General features: G+C 40.6%; 1 protein-coding gene across 5 annotated transcripts in view; it reads right to left on the bottom strand.

Annotated features, from left to right (window-relative positions):
* The window catches only part of TP63 (tumor protein p63), a 222124-nt gene that overhangs the window by 7824 nt on the left and 195345 nt on the right, over positions 1-18955 (bottom strand). For 4 of the 5 annotated variants that reach the window (XM_087861513.1, XM_045811257.2, XM_045811256.2 and 1 more), the window contains exons 9-11: positions 17586-17668; positions 15126-15262; positions 1597-1754 (exon numbers count right to left, since the gene is read on the bottom strand). In XM_087861513.1, the coding sequence (XP_087717639.1) occupies positions 1597-1754; positions 15126-15262; positions 17586-17668 (378 nt within the window). Of the gene's footprint in view, positions 1-1596; positions 1755-7565; positions 8979-15125; positions 15263-17585; positions 17669-18955 lie in introns of those variants that run through there. The other variant, XM_045811254.2, reaches the window with a different exon arrangement.

The following is an 18955-nucleotide window of genomic DNA, read 5'->3' as shown; positions in this document are numbered from 1 at the left end:
AATTAAAGATTCCAGCTCTTTCTTATGGCCCATTTCTGGGATGTATTCAGGGACACCAGCAACCCTAATTGGCTTTTTTACTAAACTACAAACTGGAAACGTTCACTTCCAGAGAAGAAAAGCTTAATACTGATAATATTTATGAAGCAAATTTTGTCTTCAGGTCAAAAAAAGAGCAAAGGAACATATCTACAAAAAGATTAATGCAATTTGGTTTTATTTTAGTGGATACAAATATGCCAAAAAGGGAAGGCCACTGATTGGCCAGTTAAGGAGCATGGGCTTATCATATCTCATCAGTTTTCCCACTGACTTTGTTGACAATATCAAAGAAAAATTGTGAAATATAAATGAGAAAAAGTAGGCAAACTATAACTTTCACAAACATGAAGGAACAGAAGGACTCTAAGATGTCACAAGAAAGAAAATAAAGTAAAAATATACATAGCACATTTTCCTCTTACTGTCAAGGCAACAGAGCTGTCAAGTGGTGAGGATTTAAGCCTTAGGATGCATTGGTCACTAGTGAGAGAGCAGTGTGGCTCCCAAGTCTTTGTTGCCAGAGCAGACAACCGTACTGCATATACTCTACCTTTGCCATCAGACCATGGAGAGTCACAATCCTAGCTTCCCTTACCTTCTTTAAACAAACAAAACAAAACAAAAAACCCTAGTCTCCTCAAGGCAATACTGAAATGCACGTTGAAAGTCTTTATCAGAATGATGATTGATTTCAAAGGACAAGGTTGAGGCACTGTTTTCTGAGGGGCGTTATAGGATACATGTGCAGTGTTCAGGCTTCTGCATCCCTGAGGATATGAGACATCCTTCTGCACTTTACCTTCCTTTTGGGTTTCTCTAGTTTGGGAATTCACTCTGCTAGGTTTAGTTCTAGTGGATAAGATAATTCTATTTACAGCGAAGCTATATAGCAATCATCATCCGTTTGGAGGCCCGATTCTCACATTGCCTCTTACAGTTATACTTAGTCAATGTGGGGACTCTGTGCATGAGTAAGTAAAAGGGAGACTCCCTTCTCTATGTCAATTCCTTAATGACTGTATACAAGATGGAGTAGACAAGCTGAGAAGACCAAGATCATAGGGATGCAGAATCATAAGATGTTAAATGTGCAGAGTGATAATTTTATGAATGGAAACTGAGCAGTAGAGCAGAGAGGTAACTTGCCCACAGTTGCACAGCCAATTCTGCAATAGAGTCCAGACTGCAATCTATCTACCATGCTACTTCCCACATGTTGGATAGATCTCCTTTTCGCTTTCTCAAAGGAGGTAGGAGGTAGGTCCCCATCCAGGTTGACAGGAGGTGGACTGTTGTTATCACAGAGATCGTTTTCCCCACTGAAGGAACAACCTCCTCTATCTCTACCACTGTGCTTTGTAATGAACCATACACGTCAAAAGTGCCAAAAAGTTCACCATGAGAAACTCAAGCCATCCAACTATGATCTGTTCTGTCCCATTCTGCCTCTCCTTAGTTTAGGAGCAAGCTTCCCCCACCCCATCCCAGATCAGAGTCTTCCCCTACACTAGCCCCGTCGCCCCCGAAGATGCAGCTAAAGGGAGATGCTCTTACTGTTGGCTCCCATGCCGTCAGGGATGGTGGTGGGGGTGAGGGCGTTGCGCTGCTGAGGGTTGATAAGCTGGCTCACGGAGGGCAGCTTGTTCATGCTGTTCATTTTGTTCAGAGGCGGGGAGCTGTTACCGTATGTAGACTGAGACTGCATCGAGGTCCTAGCAACACAAACAGGGGAATAACGGTGAGTGTGTCACCCTGGAGAGGGGGGACTGGTCATATCCAACAGGTCTCAGATTGAAACATGGCCTGGAACTATACGCTTGTAAAAATACTCCTCCAGCACCTATGACAAGAAGTGATTTGTGTTTCCATATGAGCAATTTTTTTTAACTAGGAAAGGATTGCAAGGCTATCATCAAATCATATTTTTCCTGAATGTATAGAGTACAAAGCTCAATATCTTCCTAAAGAATCTCTTTTGTGAGGGGGGAAAATAATTACATCTTCTTTTTGCCTCTATATTATTTTTTCTCTATCCCTTTCCCCTCTCTTGCCCTTCAAGTCAAACAAGCTTGAAAATCAATGAGTGAAGACCCACAGGCTTATGAAAGACATGCAGAAGCCAATTTCAAACCGCAGCTGAGGCCCTTCATCTACAGCTTCCTGGGCCATTTGGGATGTGCAGAAAATAAGGGCAAAGCCAATCAAAGAGCGAATTTGGCAGCACAGCCTGCTGTCATGCAGAGGCCCCAACACGGAGCCATGCTTTCTCAGCTTAGATGCTCATGGGCCAAGAGAGAACCCATGGGGTTGCCAACAGCCTCTCTACACAGAAGCCCGGAGCCCAAACAACTCTTCTGTTGACTTTTGACAAGTCTCCTGGGAGACAAAGGAATAAGAACAATTCCATTTAGCATGACTTCGACTTGGAAACTTACTGGGATTGGACTGTCATTCTATGCATTATATTACATGCAACATTCCCTACTCAACTGCTATTCCTCAGTTTTTCTCTGATTATAGAACCGGTGATATCTACTATAATCACAGAAGGATAGAACATCAGAAATCGAAGTTTGAGACTTTCTCTAGCATATATTAGAAACCTTGGGTCCCTGTGTGGACCACAAAACATCCATGTATTTGTTTTCTCACAAGAAAACCCTATAAACTAAATACATATACACTTACTTGAGTTGGAGGATAGAGGTAGAAAAACTGGTAAGAAAGAGTCCCATCTGCGAGAAGCTCATAGAGTAGTGGATACATAAGGATAATAATCCAACCTACCTTGTAGGGTCGGGAGAGAACCGGAAAGGAGAAGGTGAGGAAGAGTGTTATAGACTATATGGCATTTACAGTGAGTACTGTGACCACAGAATGAAGATTGGCCTTGAGCCTGTTTCTAACCCATGGTAGGAAATGCTCCCCTTTTACAATCCTCAAAGAAATGCATTATTTTGTTCCTGTCTCTCTCCTCCCTGCAGTCATAGAGGAGAGAGAGAGAAAGAGAGAGAGAGAAGTTTTCTGAGTTTTATTATCAATTTATAAAATACAAAATTTTGAAGGCTCTACAAATACACCCAGGTTTCAGACAAACGTGGTATAACAATGTCTGAAAGAATAAAAGGGGGCTCTAGCACTTGAGTGCTACTGTGGGATGACACTTGGTCTTTGAGGCTGCCGCTCTGTGTTCTCCATAATTACAGGAAACAGGGAAGGCTCCATTCCCTGTCTCTGAAGAGCCACGGCTAGAGGCATTCAAACAATATGCTGAGTATACACTTGCAGATGACAGTCAATAAACCATTCACAATTCAGTTGCATTTTACAATTACTGATTTTAAGGTAGGAGGGTACTAATTTTTCTCCTTAGACCTTTTGAAGAACTCACAATTACAGGTCCATGTTGTATAAACAGGTGTTTACATAATAAGCCCTCCCAACTGTAAGACACTTCAGGTTACCAAGCTCTCCTTTATCCATTTTCTGAATGACCATCACATCCCCATGGAGGAAAACATGGTCTGGCAGGGCAGGGATGGGCGGAAATTATTCTATTTTACAGATATGTAAACATAAGGTCCTAAGAACAAAGGTGTACAAGTCCATATTACTAAATGATGAGTTGCGAGGTCTCCTGGCTCCTAGTCCAAGAGTTTTTTCTTTCATTCTGTGGCAACTTCCTAGAAATAAGACAGTAGTATGCAATAAGTTACAGAATCAAGAAATAGGGCAAGTGGTAAGAGAAATGTGGGGCACCGAGGTATAGCAGGGGCAAGGGATACAGCAAAGGCAGTCCCCCCCAACTGTCATCAAATCCACTCCATCCGTGTGTGGAAGCCTTGAGTTAGGAGTCAGCACTTTGGATATACTTAGGAACCTTTATAAATCCATATCAAAGTACAGAAAAGCTCAGCGCAAGGTGGCCAAGAGATGCTTTGCCAGGTGCTTTTTCTCTCGGCCCACAACAAAGTACCTAAGTTGCCAGGTGGTTCAGACTCCAGAGGCAGGTTGGTCCTCTATGACCTGAAGAGACTTCTACCTCTTTCACTCTCCCGAATCAGTCAAATGCAAAGTAAGAGCTAATGGAAGCATCGCTTGAACTACTGATGTCTACCATTACGAAAACAAAAATATTTTTAAAAGCTTTGCATGTTCCTGGGCCCTTTATTATAATACATTCCTTCTTCCAAATCCTGTTACACTTCTCTTTTCCATTTCTTTTTTGTGGGTCTTTGTTTTTGACCATTTTACTAGGTCATTTATTATAAGCAGCCTAAACAATTTTAGAAAGTTAGCCCAAAAACCAGAGCTGAACTAAGAAGGAAAATAAACTTGGAGTCAACCAAAACATCCAGGTTTAGATGTTTTGGTTCTAACTGACACAAATTAATTGATCTGACACAAATAAATTGATTTCGGATATTATGCAAAGTCTCTGGAGTCTCATTTTCTTAATCTGTAGAACAGATATTATACTCATTCTACAAGAGTTGCTATGAAGACTAACACGAAATGATATGGATATGATAACGAAACAACTGAAGTGTCCGCTGATATGTGAATGGATAAAGATGTGGTATATATATGGATTATTACTCAGCCATTAAAAAGAATGAGATTTTGCCATTTGTGACAACATGAATGGACCTAGAGGGTATTATGTGGAGTGAAATAAGTCAGATAGAAAAAAACAAGTATTGCATGATTTTACTTACATGTGGAATCTAAGAGTAAAATTAACAAACAAACAAAACAAAACAAAACAAAAATAGACTCATAAGTACTGAGAACAAACTGGTGGCTGCCAGAGGGGAGGAAGGTTGAAGGGATGAGCTATGTAAGTGAAGGGGATTAAAAGGTACAAACTTCCAGTTATAAAAGAAACGTCACGGGGGTGTAAAGTACAGCACAGGGAATATAGTCAATAATGTGGTCCTAACTTCGTGTGGTGACAGATGGTGACTGCACTTAACATGGTGAGCATTCCGTAGTGTTATATAAATGTCAAATCACTATGTTGTGCACCTGAAACTACTCTAATATTGTATGTGAACTATGCTTCAATTTTAAAAATAATAGATTTGTAAAAATAATTTAAAAACTAAAAAAAGATATCACATTTTTTGAAAAAAAAGATTAGATTATATAAGAACTCTGGACATTGTCCCGTAATTTACAGATACTCAAGAAACACTGGTACTTTTTACTCTTAAGCTGCAGGGCCAAATGTTTAATACTCTAGTGTTCGGTCAAGGAGATGAGAGGCATCAGTTTAAGAATTAACAGGAGGAAGTGGTGAGTATTCTCACTGGAAGAAATGCAGGAATTAGGTTGAGTGGATGAATGGGGGGGATAAGAGAGTGCAAAAAAGTCAAAAATCCCAAATGCCTCTCCTTTAATGTGGAAAAGAGGGTTAAAACCACAGGGAGCAAGGTCAGGGCAGTCTGTTTATTATTAAGGTTGCAATGTCTGAAATACAAAGAGTATTCTGATAAGCTCTCTGTACTGTGGAAAAGGGAGCAAGGCTGAATAAATCTGTGACCAACTTAAAGGCCTTGAAGAACAAGCTTTTTTTTTTTTTTTTTTTTCCCTTTACACATATAATGTTATAGTCCTTGAGTAGACAATCCCAAAGATTACTGGGGAATCTGGAGAGAAGGAAAAAGTGTTCAAGGACAACAACTGTGACACTATGGGTTTCTTACCTACCACCCCCCAACACACACCCACACCCACCCCCCCCCACACACACACACCTCAAACCTGAAAAAAGTGAGAAAATAGCTATCCTCAGAAAAATAACCAGACATAAGTTCAGGCTGTTTTCTCTAGAGCAGTACACCATAGCAGAGCTACAGAAAGGCAGATTTCATGTATTTCTAGTTTTGAGGAGAAATCCAGAAAAAGTCAAGTCCCAGTTCTTAACTTGAATGACTGAGGCTTCTGTGAAGAAAATGCAGTATCTCAGAGCTGTAAGTGACCTTTAAATCATCCAGGATCAAAAAACAGTTTTCCTGATTCCAAGCCTAGTGACTATCTATGTGGCAGAGAGTCCAAATTCTGGAAAAGATGCAAATTCAGTCATCTTCTCCATCTTGCTGGAGATACCTACAATTCCATCAAAGGATTCCCCTCCCCCTCCTTTTTTTTGCCTTAAATCTTCCATTGCTAGTTAAGAAGTAACTCTCTGGTAGAATGTGGTGATACCCCAGGGTAAATCTATTTCAGCAAACGGTTTCGGGAGTGCAGGACTTGAAAGAGGGAAGAGATAGTGTGGATAAAGCAAAACACCCCCTATACGAGGAAGGTCAAAAAGAGGGAAGCCATGTAAGATCAGAAATGGGGGTGTTCCTCTTCAAAATGTTGCCCACTACATTCCTGCCTGTCACCTTACTCTCCAGCTGGGTAATCCTGCCTCCAAACACAAAAGGCAGCATTGCTTCTCTAGAGGGGTCAACTGTAATTGTAGAATATTTTCCATTAGTTCAAAGATATGAATTTATACAAGTCACTATAAACACATTAAAAACTTACATAAAAATGGGGTGAAAGAAAAAAAAAACCATGAAAGAAAAAGCAAATGTCAAAAAACTAAACACAGAGGCGCCTGGCTGGCACAGCGGTTAAGCGTCTGCCTTCGGCTCAGGGCGTGATCCCAGCGTTACGGGATCGAGCCCCACATCAGGCTCCTCTGCTATGAGCCTGCTTCTTCCTGTCCCACTCCTCCTGCTTGTGTTCCCTCTCTCGCTGGCTGTCTCTATCTCTGTCGAATAAATAAATAAAATCTTAAAAAAAAAAAAAAAAAACTAAACACATTCATTAACCCTTTCAGGGATTTGTGAACCCCTTAAAGGGGTATTAGAAAGTTATTAGATGAATTGAAAACACCTTGCCAATGTAATGAGCTCATCTGATTTTACTAATATGCTTTTATCTCAAACATAAAAATATTTTTTCTTAAGTATTGATTCAAGCTATTATATTCATTATTTTTATTCAGAAACAATTGTTGAAGCTTTTAAAAACAATTACTCAAAGATCGGAACAAAATGTAATAAAAAGAATTGGACAACAGGTTCCATTGCGTATTTCTGGATGAATATTTGCTAATGCCTATGTCACAGAAACCAAATTATTTAATAAACTTGGATTGGACTTAAGTTTGGCAACTGAAGATATAGCTCGAATCTTGTTCAGAGAGGTGGACAAATGATAACTATCGTGCCTGGCTCCGTACGATAAAATGAAACACCCACAGGGCTAAAATATACTTCAAGTTGGTGTAGACATTGAAATGTATTTTTAGGAGCAATGACCTTAATACAGAGCATCTTAAATAAAAACACCAAATAACGACAAAAGTGGAGACAGAACCAAAATGACTGTTCATTATTCTTGTTCTTTAGACTTCCATGTGGTACTTCACACACTCAAATGAAAATATTCTATTATTTAAGGAATTAAAAAAAGGAAGAGAGACAGAAAAGAAAAACTGCAAGATGAACCAAGATGCAAAAGTTTATTGAAAATTAAAATCACACATCCATAAAGCAACAGCCTCAAAAACAAGAAATCATTGCTGTGATAACACAGAAAAAAGGGCTGGTGATCTGGTGTGGGGAGACGTGGGGGAAGATTTTCAAAGTCTTCATACCATGATTTTAAAATACATTTTTAAAATGGAAAGGAATAGATTCTCTAAACTCTTCGAGGAAAAAAAAAAAAGTCAGCTACTCTTTCTAAGTTTCAGATCAGGAGTTGATTTTAACATGTGTCTGCTTGGACATCACTTAATTAAAACATAAGTGTCCTGGACAAAGCAGTGTAAACAGACCCAGCCGTATGGCTAGTTCTATGGTGGGACTGACAGACAGGGACTCCAATGAGCAAATTAGTCATAGGTTTTGTGGAGAGGACTTTGAACTCCGTTTTGGCCTCTTAAGAATGATCTATAACTGCCTGGAACAATATTACTGGGGTGGTTTTGCCCTCCTATTAAAATGACAAAATAGGTTTATCTGCCTTGGGGTCTAGACAACCACTTTGGGTGTAGGGCTCAAGGGTTTCCATGAGCAAGGAAGGGTATCAGTCAGATGCCAACAAGGTGGCAGTGGTAGGATCTGACAGTGTTCATGAACTTTCTATTTACATATGAGGGGAGGAGACTGATAATGCAAATTCTCAAAACGAAGAAAAGAATATCCCCCCACATTGGCTACTTATAGTAACTATCATCTCTCTGCCCAGCAGTACACTTGACACCTTAGTGTGTTACTATTTGCAATATCATTGCATGACCAGCATTAAAAGGGCATGACTGAGGCTCTCAGTCGCCTACAATTTCCTTACGCACAGACAATAACAACTTTTTGCTCCTTTTCTTAAAAAGACATCTTAAGTTTGAGACCCGCTCAAAAGCTTCTTTAAGAGTTTTAGAAACACAACAGAAGGTAACAGAAAAGGGTTCCAATAAACATCTTAATGCCCCTCTTTCCAACCTGAGCCCCTCCCTTCTAAGAACAACACAAAAGCTCACAGACAGACACGGGGGTTCCTGACTGCCCAGTGCTAGATCTAAGGCTGCAGAATCCGCAGAAAACGTCCTTTCTTGTAAGTTTTGAGTCCCTTCAAAAGATTTTCTTACTAGTGGCTGTGTGCCTTTGAGCAGTTAGGTCTCTGAGCCAAAGTGTCTTCAAGTTCTGCTTACGAAGGCGGGACACACACACACACACACACACACGCACACACACACATGTGCGCACGCACACACGTACATGGAAACACAAGAAACACACGCTCCAAATACAGATATGGGGCTCTACGGGTACACTGATCGGTTTGGAGGGCTGGAATGTCTAAAGAAGACGTCAGACTGTTTCGGGGTTTCTCTCCGGGGCTCCACAAGCTCATTCCTGAAGCAGGCTGAAAGGAGACTGCAGAGAGGAACCAGAGAAAAAGAAGAGGTGAAGGCTTCGGACTTCATATATTCACATCAACTGAATACAGAAACACCCTCCTACCTTCATGATCACAGTGAGAAAGAACAGAATGCCTGGGAAGCTATCCCTGCTCCTTCCTCGCCACCCTCCTTTAAAATTTCTCAGAGAGGACTTCCCAAGATTTTTAAGAAGAAATGAGAGAAAGCCGTGGTTGTTAACCAGAACCATCAGAATCACCTGTATAACTTAAAAAAAAAAAATTTTTCCCAGATCCCCCAGAGACCAGGCAGGGACCCAGGCAGGTGTATTTTTAACAGGTTCCACAAGTGATTCAGTCAAGGACTACTGTGTCAGGGTAGGTCATGGTGCTTCGTACTGTGCTTGGCACGTTGGACTCGACAAATTGAAAACGAGAATGTAGAGACAAGAACTAATTTTGATCTTCGGTAAAATGTCATCGGCCCAATTATGATCCCTCATTATTGTTCCTGTCTGGCCTAACTACGAAGCATGAAGAAAAATGATCTTATCAGTCTGGGGACTGCATCATCATGCATTTGTAAAGAACTATTAATGAGCATTTTGTATGTGCCCAGATTGAGATGGATAAATATCTTAATCCTTTCAGTCACAAACTTGGCCTACAAATGCACATCTCAAATTCATGAAAGCAACTTTTACATAATTAAGAAATCAATTATGCCACAAGAATGCCAGGAACAAATCCTTTTATTTTGCTAAAGATTGTGCAACCCTGTGAACTGTTTGGGAATTCCTTCCCAGATGGCTTTTGAGTCATATTTGGTTACTCCTTGCAAAGCAACAAAGCCATTTTTACTTGCTTAGGGCTGGAATTCAGGAAACCAACCTCACCAGCAAGAATTGAGATCATCTTAAAGAATATGCCAGCATACAAATTAGCAGGGAAGCAATTAATTCTCAGGTAAAGAGCTATAGGTTTGACTTCTTGTTTGGACATTCCACTTTGGGGCTTCTCTTGGAGCAAGGGCTGAATGAGACGACATGCAGAAATCATGTTTCTGTTATGATAAGAGTATATGGACCACAGGGGTTCAAACTTTGAGACGCAGAACTGAGATTAGTGGTGCAATGAGATGTGAGAACTTTGCAAAGTGATTTAATCTATCTGAATTTAATTAGTCTGAGTTTTTTCCTCATTACCAATTCAGACCTAATAAATCTCTGCCCTGACAACTTTGTAACCTAGCTATGAAATTCAGAAAGTAACACCGTGTAAACTGTAAAAACTCTGCAGGTCCTTGACCTCTAAGGTTGAACCAAGTGAAACTCTGAATATCTACCTGTTTTTATCTATGAGACTGGAAATTTCAAACAAATACCCTGGACATGTGAGGGATTTCTAACTCAAACCTAGAAATATAGTCTAAACCACACCTAATGAAGAGATAGAGATTTGTGTATTCTGCTCTCTCTTCTATTGATAATGCTGAAACTATTGCTTGCTTCCCCTGCAGATATGCAATCTGAGGAAAAATTATCAATATTCTTGGAGAAAGGCATAGCCAAATGAGCTTAAATAGGTAAGACTTCATACTGAAACCACAAGGATAAATACCAACTGATACAGAGACCCAGAAGTGGGCATAGAGGCTTGCTTTAGTGTTATTATTAAAACGTTCTTAACTAATGAAACAGACAAAACACTGCAAAGAGCTTAGTCTTCCAAATCTGATTCTCATCTTAGCGTTATTATGAACTGGCCATGAAATCACAGGTGTAGTTCATTGGGCCTCAGTTTCCTCAGCTGCAATAGGATGAGATCAGAACTGTGACCATGAAGACCCCACTATGCTCCAATATTTTCTGACCTGCATTACTGATAACCTACAATCGTCAAGGGATCATCAAGGAGAAGGAAGCACTAAGGGCTCTTCAGGATGCCACGTATTTGTACTACGATTAAAATAAATCCATCTGGTAGAAACTCAAAAATAATTTTCCAAGGGAAAACAAGAGTTCAGCTAAGTAAAATTTTAACAAAATGATGTTGGCCTGAGATCAGAGGAGGATAAACTACAGGAAAAAATGAAAAAGCAATACTATTGGTCCAAAGTGCACACATCAAAAGATTGCTAAAAAGGTCTCAAGCAGCTTCTGCAAAGCTGTCTTAAGAGTTAATGTCCCTTGAAAATGTGAAGGTAAGGAGTCTACTGTCAAGAATGGATCCAGTTCGTCCTCCCACTAGATTCTGGCTTCTATAAACATAACCTCAGATGTTTATTCCAGCGTGAGCAAATTAACTAAAATCAAATTTCTTTGTATATGGTATAAAGCCTACTTATATCTATAACAATTTGATTCATAGAAACTCAGTGTAAAATTTAGCCTCCATAAAGCCTATGATCATGAAGGTAACTGAAGGGATTTTTGAGAAAGGAAAACCATGCACAATGAAAAGCGAGCAGAGAGAAAACACACCGTGAGAAACTAATAGAAGTAATTCAACTGAAAATATTTGATTGCCGCTTAGTAGAAACTGTGTATTTCCTTCCCACTAATTTTTCCTCTACTAAAAAGAAAAGCACAAAATTGATCCCTTACCAGCATAAAATTGGTCTGTATTTTTGGAAAGGAAATCACAGGCTATTACAGGCATTTTCCAAGCTGATTTATTCTTTTCAAATGATTGCCAGGGAATTAGATTTCCATTTTTCTTTCTCTAGTCATTCATGCTCTTTCTTGGAGATTTGCATGAAAATAAGAGAGCTGAAAAAAACCCAGGGGTAGAACGCAGCAACTGGAGAATTTATATAGACGTATATTAATCACCAGAGACCCATGTATATATAATATAACAAAGGCGAAATTAGACCAAACATCTGTATTTTGCGAAGATTTCCTTTTGCAGTCTGTCACATTTCCATGCACAAGTCGTCACACTGAAGTTAGTTCTTGTACACTGGGAGATAACAACTCGAAAACATGCAATAATGCTTTTAAATGGACACCCCAGGGACCCATGAGGCTCTATTCTATTCCCTCACTATTTATCTGTGGCTACACTTGTAAAAAAAGGGACGATATGTTTCTAATATGTCTCGGGCTTTTCAAAATAACAATTTTAATATGCATGTTCTTCTTTGATGAAATAGATTGCTTTATGAAAGATGAATTACAAAATAATTTCCCTTCCGAGCAGTGCCAGCCACTCAGACTAAGCACTGGAGAACTCATCCCGTGTGAATGCAGGGTTACGTATGCTCACGTACGCCATGTCAACAAACACAAATTGTCCAAGCCCCCAAATGCCTAAGGTAGATCTTCCTGCTTATAAAATCTCTAAAACTGTGACACTAAACAATTCCTTTTATTGTGTGATCTAGAGGAATTGTTTCAAATTGTCCTATTAATTTACACAGTGCTCAGAATGAATTTCCAGAGCTTTCGTAAGATTCAAAGGGTGGTCTGGTTAGGAATTCACCACTAATTCGTAAGCACTGTGAAGGCAGGAACTTCATCTTTCTCACCCCATCCTTAATGCTTTCCCATAACAGATCTTCAATAAAAAGTTTGCTACATGAACCAACTCAACTATTTCAGTCTTAGCTGATGATAAGGTTTCATCATTAGCCATATTTTGTGTCTGGATGGGCATGACTAACTTTCTCAGATGAAAGAGATCTCTGTTAAAGGCTGTCATTTTGTTAGATATCGAAATACCACTTTAAAAATCACCGTACGCTTTCCTAAAACATTTCCATACCCCTCTACTTAGGATTCACATACTAGCTTCCAAATATTCCTATAAAAAAAAATCTAAGTCATGGGGGCCTGGATGGCGCAGTCAGTTAAGTCTCTGACTCTTGGTTTCAGCTCAGGTCGGGATTTCAGGGTCTTGAGATCAAGCCCTACATCTACTTAAGTTTCCCTCCCCTTTTCCCTCTTCCCCTCCCCCTCCTCTCTCTAATAAATAAATAAATCTTTAAAATTAAATCTAAGCCTTCAGAGGCAATGAAGGAAGAGCCACCAATTTACCTAGAACAATAACTGGCAAATTTACAGTGAATGGGCCAAATCCGGCTTACAGGCTAAGAATGGCTTTTATATTTCAAAAGGTGTGACAGTTCAAAAGAATTATTTCATGATTATGTGGAATTCAAGTTTCAGTGTCCATAAAAAGTATCAGCCACTCACATTCATTTACACACTGTGGTTGCTTTTGTGTGAGAGAGGCAGAACTAGGTAGCTGGTTGCAAGAGACCATATGCACCAGAAAATCGAAGATGTTTACTACTGGTGTTTCACAGAAAAAATGTTTGCCAACCCCTGTGCTAAAGGGTCCGATTTTCTAAACCACATCATTTAATAAGGATCAGTTTGACCTGACAGTACTTTTCCTGTTAAATGGGAAAAAGACAGGGAAGACTTTCATAGAGTAACTAGTTCAGCATGATATACTGATATATAGTTCTTCTGAGGTCATTTTGGCTGAGCCAGACATTTCCAGAGTGAACTAAAGGCAGTTTGGGAGTGTTTCTTAATACCATCACATGCATATTTCCCTTTTAAGAGAGACACACTTAGCCTCTCATGGTCTGTAAATGATGTTACAGGTCTGTTTCTTTGATCCCTGCTGTAAGATTTTACAAGAACTAAATCAGTTTTACACTTGAATATATTAACATATATTTCCTTCTGATATCCTAAAGAATATATAGGATTTGCAATGGGAACTCTGTCTGCAACCCTGAGTCCTCATTCTCCTTTGGAATATTCTGTGTCCCCAAGAAACCTCCTGATTAAACTTCCCACTCAGCTTTACTATAAAACCTTATAATTATGATTTGCAAAACTTTCATGCTCAAAGTAAATGGTGAGGTCCCTTCCAGGCAAATGAGGTCTTAAATGCTCAAGGAGCCTGAAGTCCTTTAAGGGAGAGCACACTTCTTTTCCACCCCTCTGCTGCCCACCCAGTACCCCACAGCCAGCAGGTGCTCAGAAGAGGTCTCCTGAGTATCACAGATGCAGTCGAACTCCTTGGCTGGCTGCATTTATGTCGATTAAAAAGAGGGTGATGAGCCCTCTTTCTTATACTTCCCATAGCTATCCCTGTATGACAGCTATTAATGTATCAGAAAATAACCATTATTGATTGCTTATTTACATTTCTATTGTAAAAGACAAGCTTTGCCTGAGGTAAGATAAGATTTTGGCTTCGTTTCTTTTTGTCTGAGGAGTAGAGCTGAATGTTTGAATCACTTAAATGGTCCCCAAATGTATACATTTTACATTATCTACAGAGATTCTGCCATATTTCCAGTATAGACACTTAAGCTAACACGTGATTATTCTTAACCACAGAAGGGTGAGTATCAACAGAGTCTTGATTTGACAACTTTCCTTTCTCCCGTAAGAGCTATTCTATTCTGATTAGTCATAAAACAATTTATAACATCAAAGATCCGAGAGTCAAGGTAAACATTAACATATAAATATATAACATCTATATTGCACGTAGATCTAATATGGTTGCAAAATCTGGCCCAATTTATGTAAAAATGTGTTGCTGGAGGACAACCTAGAACAGAGATGCTAAAACATGGCAATAAGATGCTACTTTGCCCTTTAGAGCCACATGCTCATGTGCTAGGGTCTCAGAGTCCTCAACGGAGCTCTCCAAGAAGTCACTTAGTAAAGCCGATGTGCTATCCCTAGTCTACAATGGTTTTCCCAAAAGGGGATCGTGTGCATCCCAGGTGAGGTACAGGACAATCCACTGGGATGAGGGAAGGTTACGTGTTGTTAAATATACACAGTATGACCAGAGTAGAGCGTATACTCAAAATTCATCTATTGATAGATGTGTATGGATGAGGGGTTGAGAGAACACACTCTATTGGCGATGAGTCTCTTTGTAATTCACCTGAAATGTTTGAGCTTCAATTTCGGAAGCTAGCTGGACCTTCTCCAGGCTATCGAAAGAAACTTAAAAGGTTGTTGAAACTGAAAAGGGACCCCCATACCAGTTCATGTGAACCTAGGATGTTCTGTTGTCTCACAGCCTCCTCTTCTACATCGCCCACCCATCACCCCATGTCGGACCCCCACGAACGGTCACTCTTACTCACAACTCCTAAAAGGACACACGGACACACTCACTGTTTCTGAAGTAGGTGCTGGTGCTGCTGCTGCTGCTGCTGCCTGTACGTCTCGATCGTGTGCTGAGGCAGGTACTGCATGAGTTCCAGGGACTCCTTGATCTTCAGCAGCATCTCGTAGGTCTCGCGGCCCCTTACCTATGTGAAGAGCACAAGGAAAGACAAAGGAAGAATGAAGAACTCTAGACGAATGAGCAGTCCCGTCAATCCTCCTTATCTGCAGATTCCATGTTGCCGAACTCGCCTGCTTGCTAACATTCATTTGTAACACGGGAACCAATGTTCGCGGTGTTCTGCGGCCATTCACAGACACGCGCGGAGGGACACGTGGCAGCTGCTCGGGCATGTTCCCAGCTCAGGTGCACAAGGGCCTGCTCTGCTGTCCTGTTCCAGCTTTCATGCCGCAAACAAGTTTCCTTTCCATGGTCTGTTTAGTGCCACATTTTTCACATGTGTGTGTGTGGTGGGTGAGTTTGGGTTTTTCTGCTTTTGTTTTTTGTCAGTGAACCTGCTCTTTAAACTGGTCCCCAAGGGTAGTGCTGAAGTGCAGTCTAGGGTGCCCGGTGCCAGAAGGCGGCCATGAGCCTTATGGAGACAATGTGTCCGATAAGCTTCATTTCGGCATGAGTTTTAGTGCTGTTGGTCATGAGTTCAGTGTTAATGAATCAATAGTATATATGAAATAAGGGGTCTTTAAACAGAAACGCACATCAAACAAGGTTATGGTTGCAGAAAATGTTGTAATCAGAGGCTCACAGGAACTTCATCCTGAACTTCCCCACGTTTCAGTATTTGTTACAACAGCACTTGCAGTGATTTTATAAGAAACAGCTACCAAAAGTAATGAGAATTAATGGTTCTTAACTATTTCTGGAAAGACAGACATTTTCAGCTGAGGCAAAATATATTTCTCTCTTTGAGAGGGTCTTTTAAAATTTTTAAAAGTATGATCAGGACCAAGACTGGAGTGAGATAAGTGGGGCACGTGAGTGCTTGCAGGGTCCCAAGAGTGAGTGCCTATTTCGATTCTGCCCCCTAGGCATTTTGCTCCCCTCACCCCAGGCCCCTCCCGGAGAGGCAGGATTTGTCAGAAATCAGAAATGGAAAGGTTTTCTCTACTGTACATCAGATTAACTCCTACTTGTCCCAGCCTGCGGTCACCTCTGCAAAGCTTCCCCTGACCTCAGTCTTTGGGTGAGTCTTCTGTCCTTTCTATGTGCTCCCACGACATCATGCCCAGCTCTGTGGAGGGATTTATTTCATTACATTCTGTCTCCTCACTAGAAGGCAAGCTCTTTGAAGGTAAAAATTATATTCTACTGATCTCTAAACTCTCAGGGTCTAGCATATTTGCCACCCAACAGACACCAACTAAATTCATGTTAAATTAAAAGGTTTTTTTTCTTAATTCATACGTTCCAGTTTGGCTAATTCTTCGCTAAACATAAGATGTAACTGATGACAAGGGACCTTCTACCTTAGTATAAACTGGCTCCTGTCTCAGCAGCTGAAAATGTATTAGGTCTTTTGGAATATTTGGTGTATCAGGATAATGTTGAACTTCAAGTTCACAAGTCCATTTCCACTCGTAGCCTGAGAAAAAAGGCACTGAGAATCTTGGCTAACTCACCGTCTCATTGTTTTACTAGTAAGCAGTCTGTTGCCCCGAAGGTCAGGGCCCAAAGAAGGCAGGAAGCAGGTGTGGCACACCCAAACCTGCTGAGTTGCTTTAGTTCAATACAGGGGCGGCAGCTCCTTCAAATCTCTTGGCCTGGCTTACCTGGGTCTCAGGTACCTTAAGACGGCGTCTACGGTTATGCTGGTTACCAAGACTCTGCTGCCACTCTCGATGGCTGACACCTAAGGTGCTAAGAATCCAACAGACTGCAACCATAATCTAAAAAGGGGACCTCAGTGACCTTGAGAGGACTCATGTTCCTCATAGGAATGAACAATGCTCTTATGCAACAACTGGGCTGCGTCTTCTGGCCATTCACATATAACTGAGGATCCTGTCTGGCTCGGCTTTCTCTATAGCACTTCGTAAAAGAAATCACAGTCAACTCTGGACCTGGTTGTACTGTCAAGTCTGTGAGCTCCTTCTGACAAAATCTCAGTCTTGGTCACGGGGTGGTATGGCCACACTGTCTAGGGTAATCTTATCATTCTTAAACAATGAACGGCAACTTAATTTTAAATATTTGGGTAAGAAAGATCATATTAGAAGAGTAGCTTTGACTGAGTGAGTAGTAAGTACAGGAGTCTGTGCTGCTGACAGATTTCAAAATAGGGGAAGAGAGGGATCTTTTCCTGATTTTTCAAATTATATTTTCTCCCTGTTTTATCACCCTAGTCCCCACCATCCCTTTCTCCTTATCACAGATAATAAGAGGACGCAGAGGAAAAGCTCAGTCAGAGAAGGTAAAAATGAAGCAATCGTGGAGACTCAAGGGAGACTCACTGGTAAGTATAACAGCTCATCGTCTGGGGACCTCCGTTTCTTAATGGATGTCATCTGGATGCCATGTGTGTTCTGACGAAAAGCTGGTGGAGGGAAAATGCAAGTTTCATCCTGGGAACATTTCTGAAGCACTAGCACATTTATTAAACAGACAGTAGCCTCAGCAAAGCTGTGAGATTAGCGTTTCCAGTCCTAAGCCTCCATTTCCTTGGTGATCACTGCATTGATATTAAGTGTATGCCTAACAATAATGAGGTGGGGGGAGGAGTCAGTAGAAGGAAGACATCCAGGAAGCTGGAAGAGAGCCTTTGGCCTAAGTGGTGCTGCAGGAATCCCCGTGTCTTGCTGGCGTGTGTCTGTGAACAGCTGTTAAAGGAAGGAAGATAAATGGGTTTCGGTATTGTATTTTTCAGATCATTTATCTTCCAAGGAGGGAAAGGGGTATTGCAGAAGTTGTCTTGCCCACGCGTTCAGCTTGTGTGTTCAGCTCTCCCGCAGTAGTGCGTACGTCACGCAACTTCAGATGGGCATCCGCTTCCAGGCCCTCGGTTTTCCCTTTGGTAAAGTGAGTGAATGCAGTTCATAAATCCTTAGGGGTTCCAACATTAGAAACTATACCCGGGATCCAGGATATAGAGAGGATTCTTTTGCCAGAGTTCCGATAATCTATTCTTACTTCAAGTTATTAATTTGTAGGTAACTGAGGTGCTAAGGGAAGCATATAGAAAGGATGCCACCAGACAGACTCAAGAGCAAAATTAGGGTGGAGATAGAATTATATAGATATGTATGTATTTTGTATATGTACAGATATATAAGATACATCCTACATATATACATTTTGAGGAATAATCAGAGAGAAGGAGCCTAACAGGAAGGGCAAGTCATACAGAACAGTTAGAAGTTGAGGATGAGTAGCTGTTATAACATTCTGTCGTTCCGTAAAACGAAGTACAATTTATATTTCTTCTGTATACTAACCAGTAATAAGATTAAAATGTGTTTTCAGGAAATAAGTCCTAGTGTGGTGTATTTAAAATACTTGTAGTGATAACAGTCTTATGTGAGGCACCTTCTAGAATCAATTTCTTCTCACAAGTTAGATGCACATGTGGATCAGTGGCTTTTACACTTTGTTTCCTGGAGTAGTCTAGGCCCCTGTACCACACGGGTAGGGGTGGTTGAGAGCCACAGACCACCCCTGACTCCTGTCCTCTTCAAACACGGCCAACCTACTTTAATCTGTATGCACTATAAGAGTCTTTTTCGAAATATTTCATTAAGAAAAAAAAAAAGCTTTTACTGTTTAACAAAAGGAGTTTGAAAACAACAGACCTAAATCATTAGTCTCATTAAAAATGAGGTAACTG

The sequence above is a fragment of the Ursus americanus genome, chromosome 4 (assembly GCF_024610735.1).
Source record: "Ursus americanus isolate L20-20 chromosome 4, mUrsAme1.1.p, whole genome shotgun sequence".
In the NCBI taxonomy this organism is placed as follows: Eukaryota; Metazoa; Chordata; class Mammalia; order Carnivora; family Ursidae; genus Ursus; species Ursus americanus.
The sequence above is the reverse complement of the archived record's forward strand: the minus strand, read 5'-3'. Positions and strand labels throughout refer to the sequence as shown.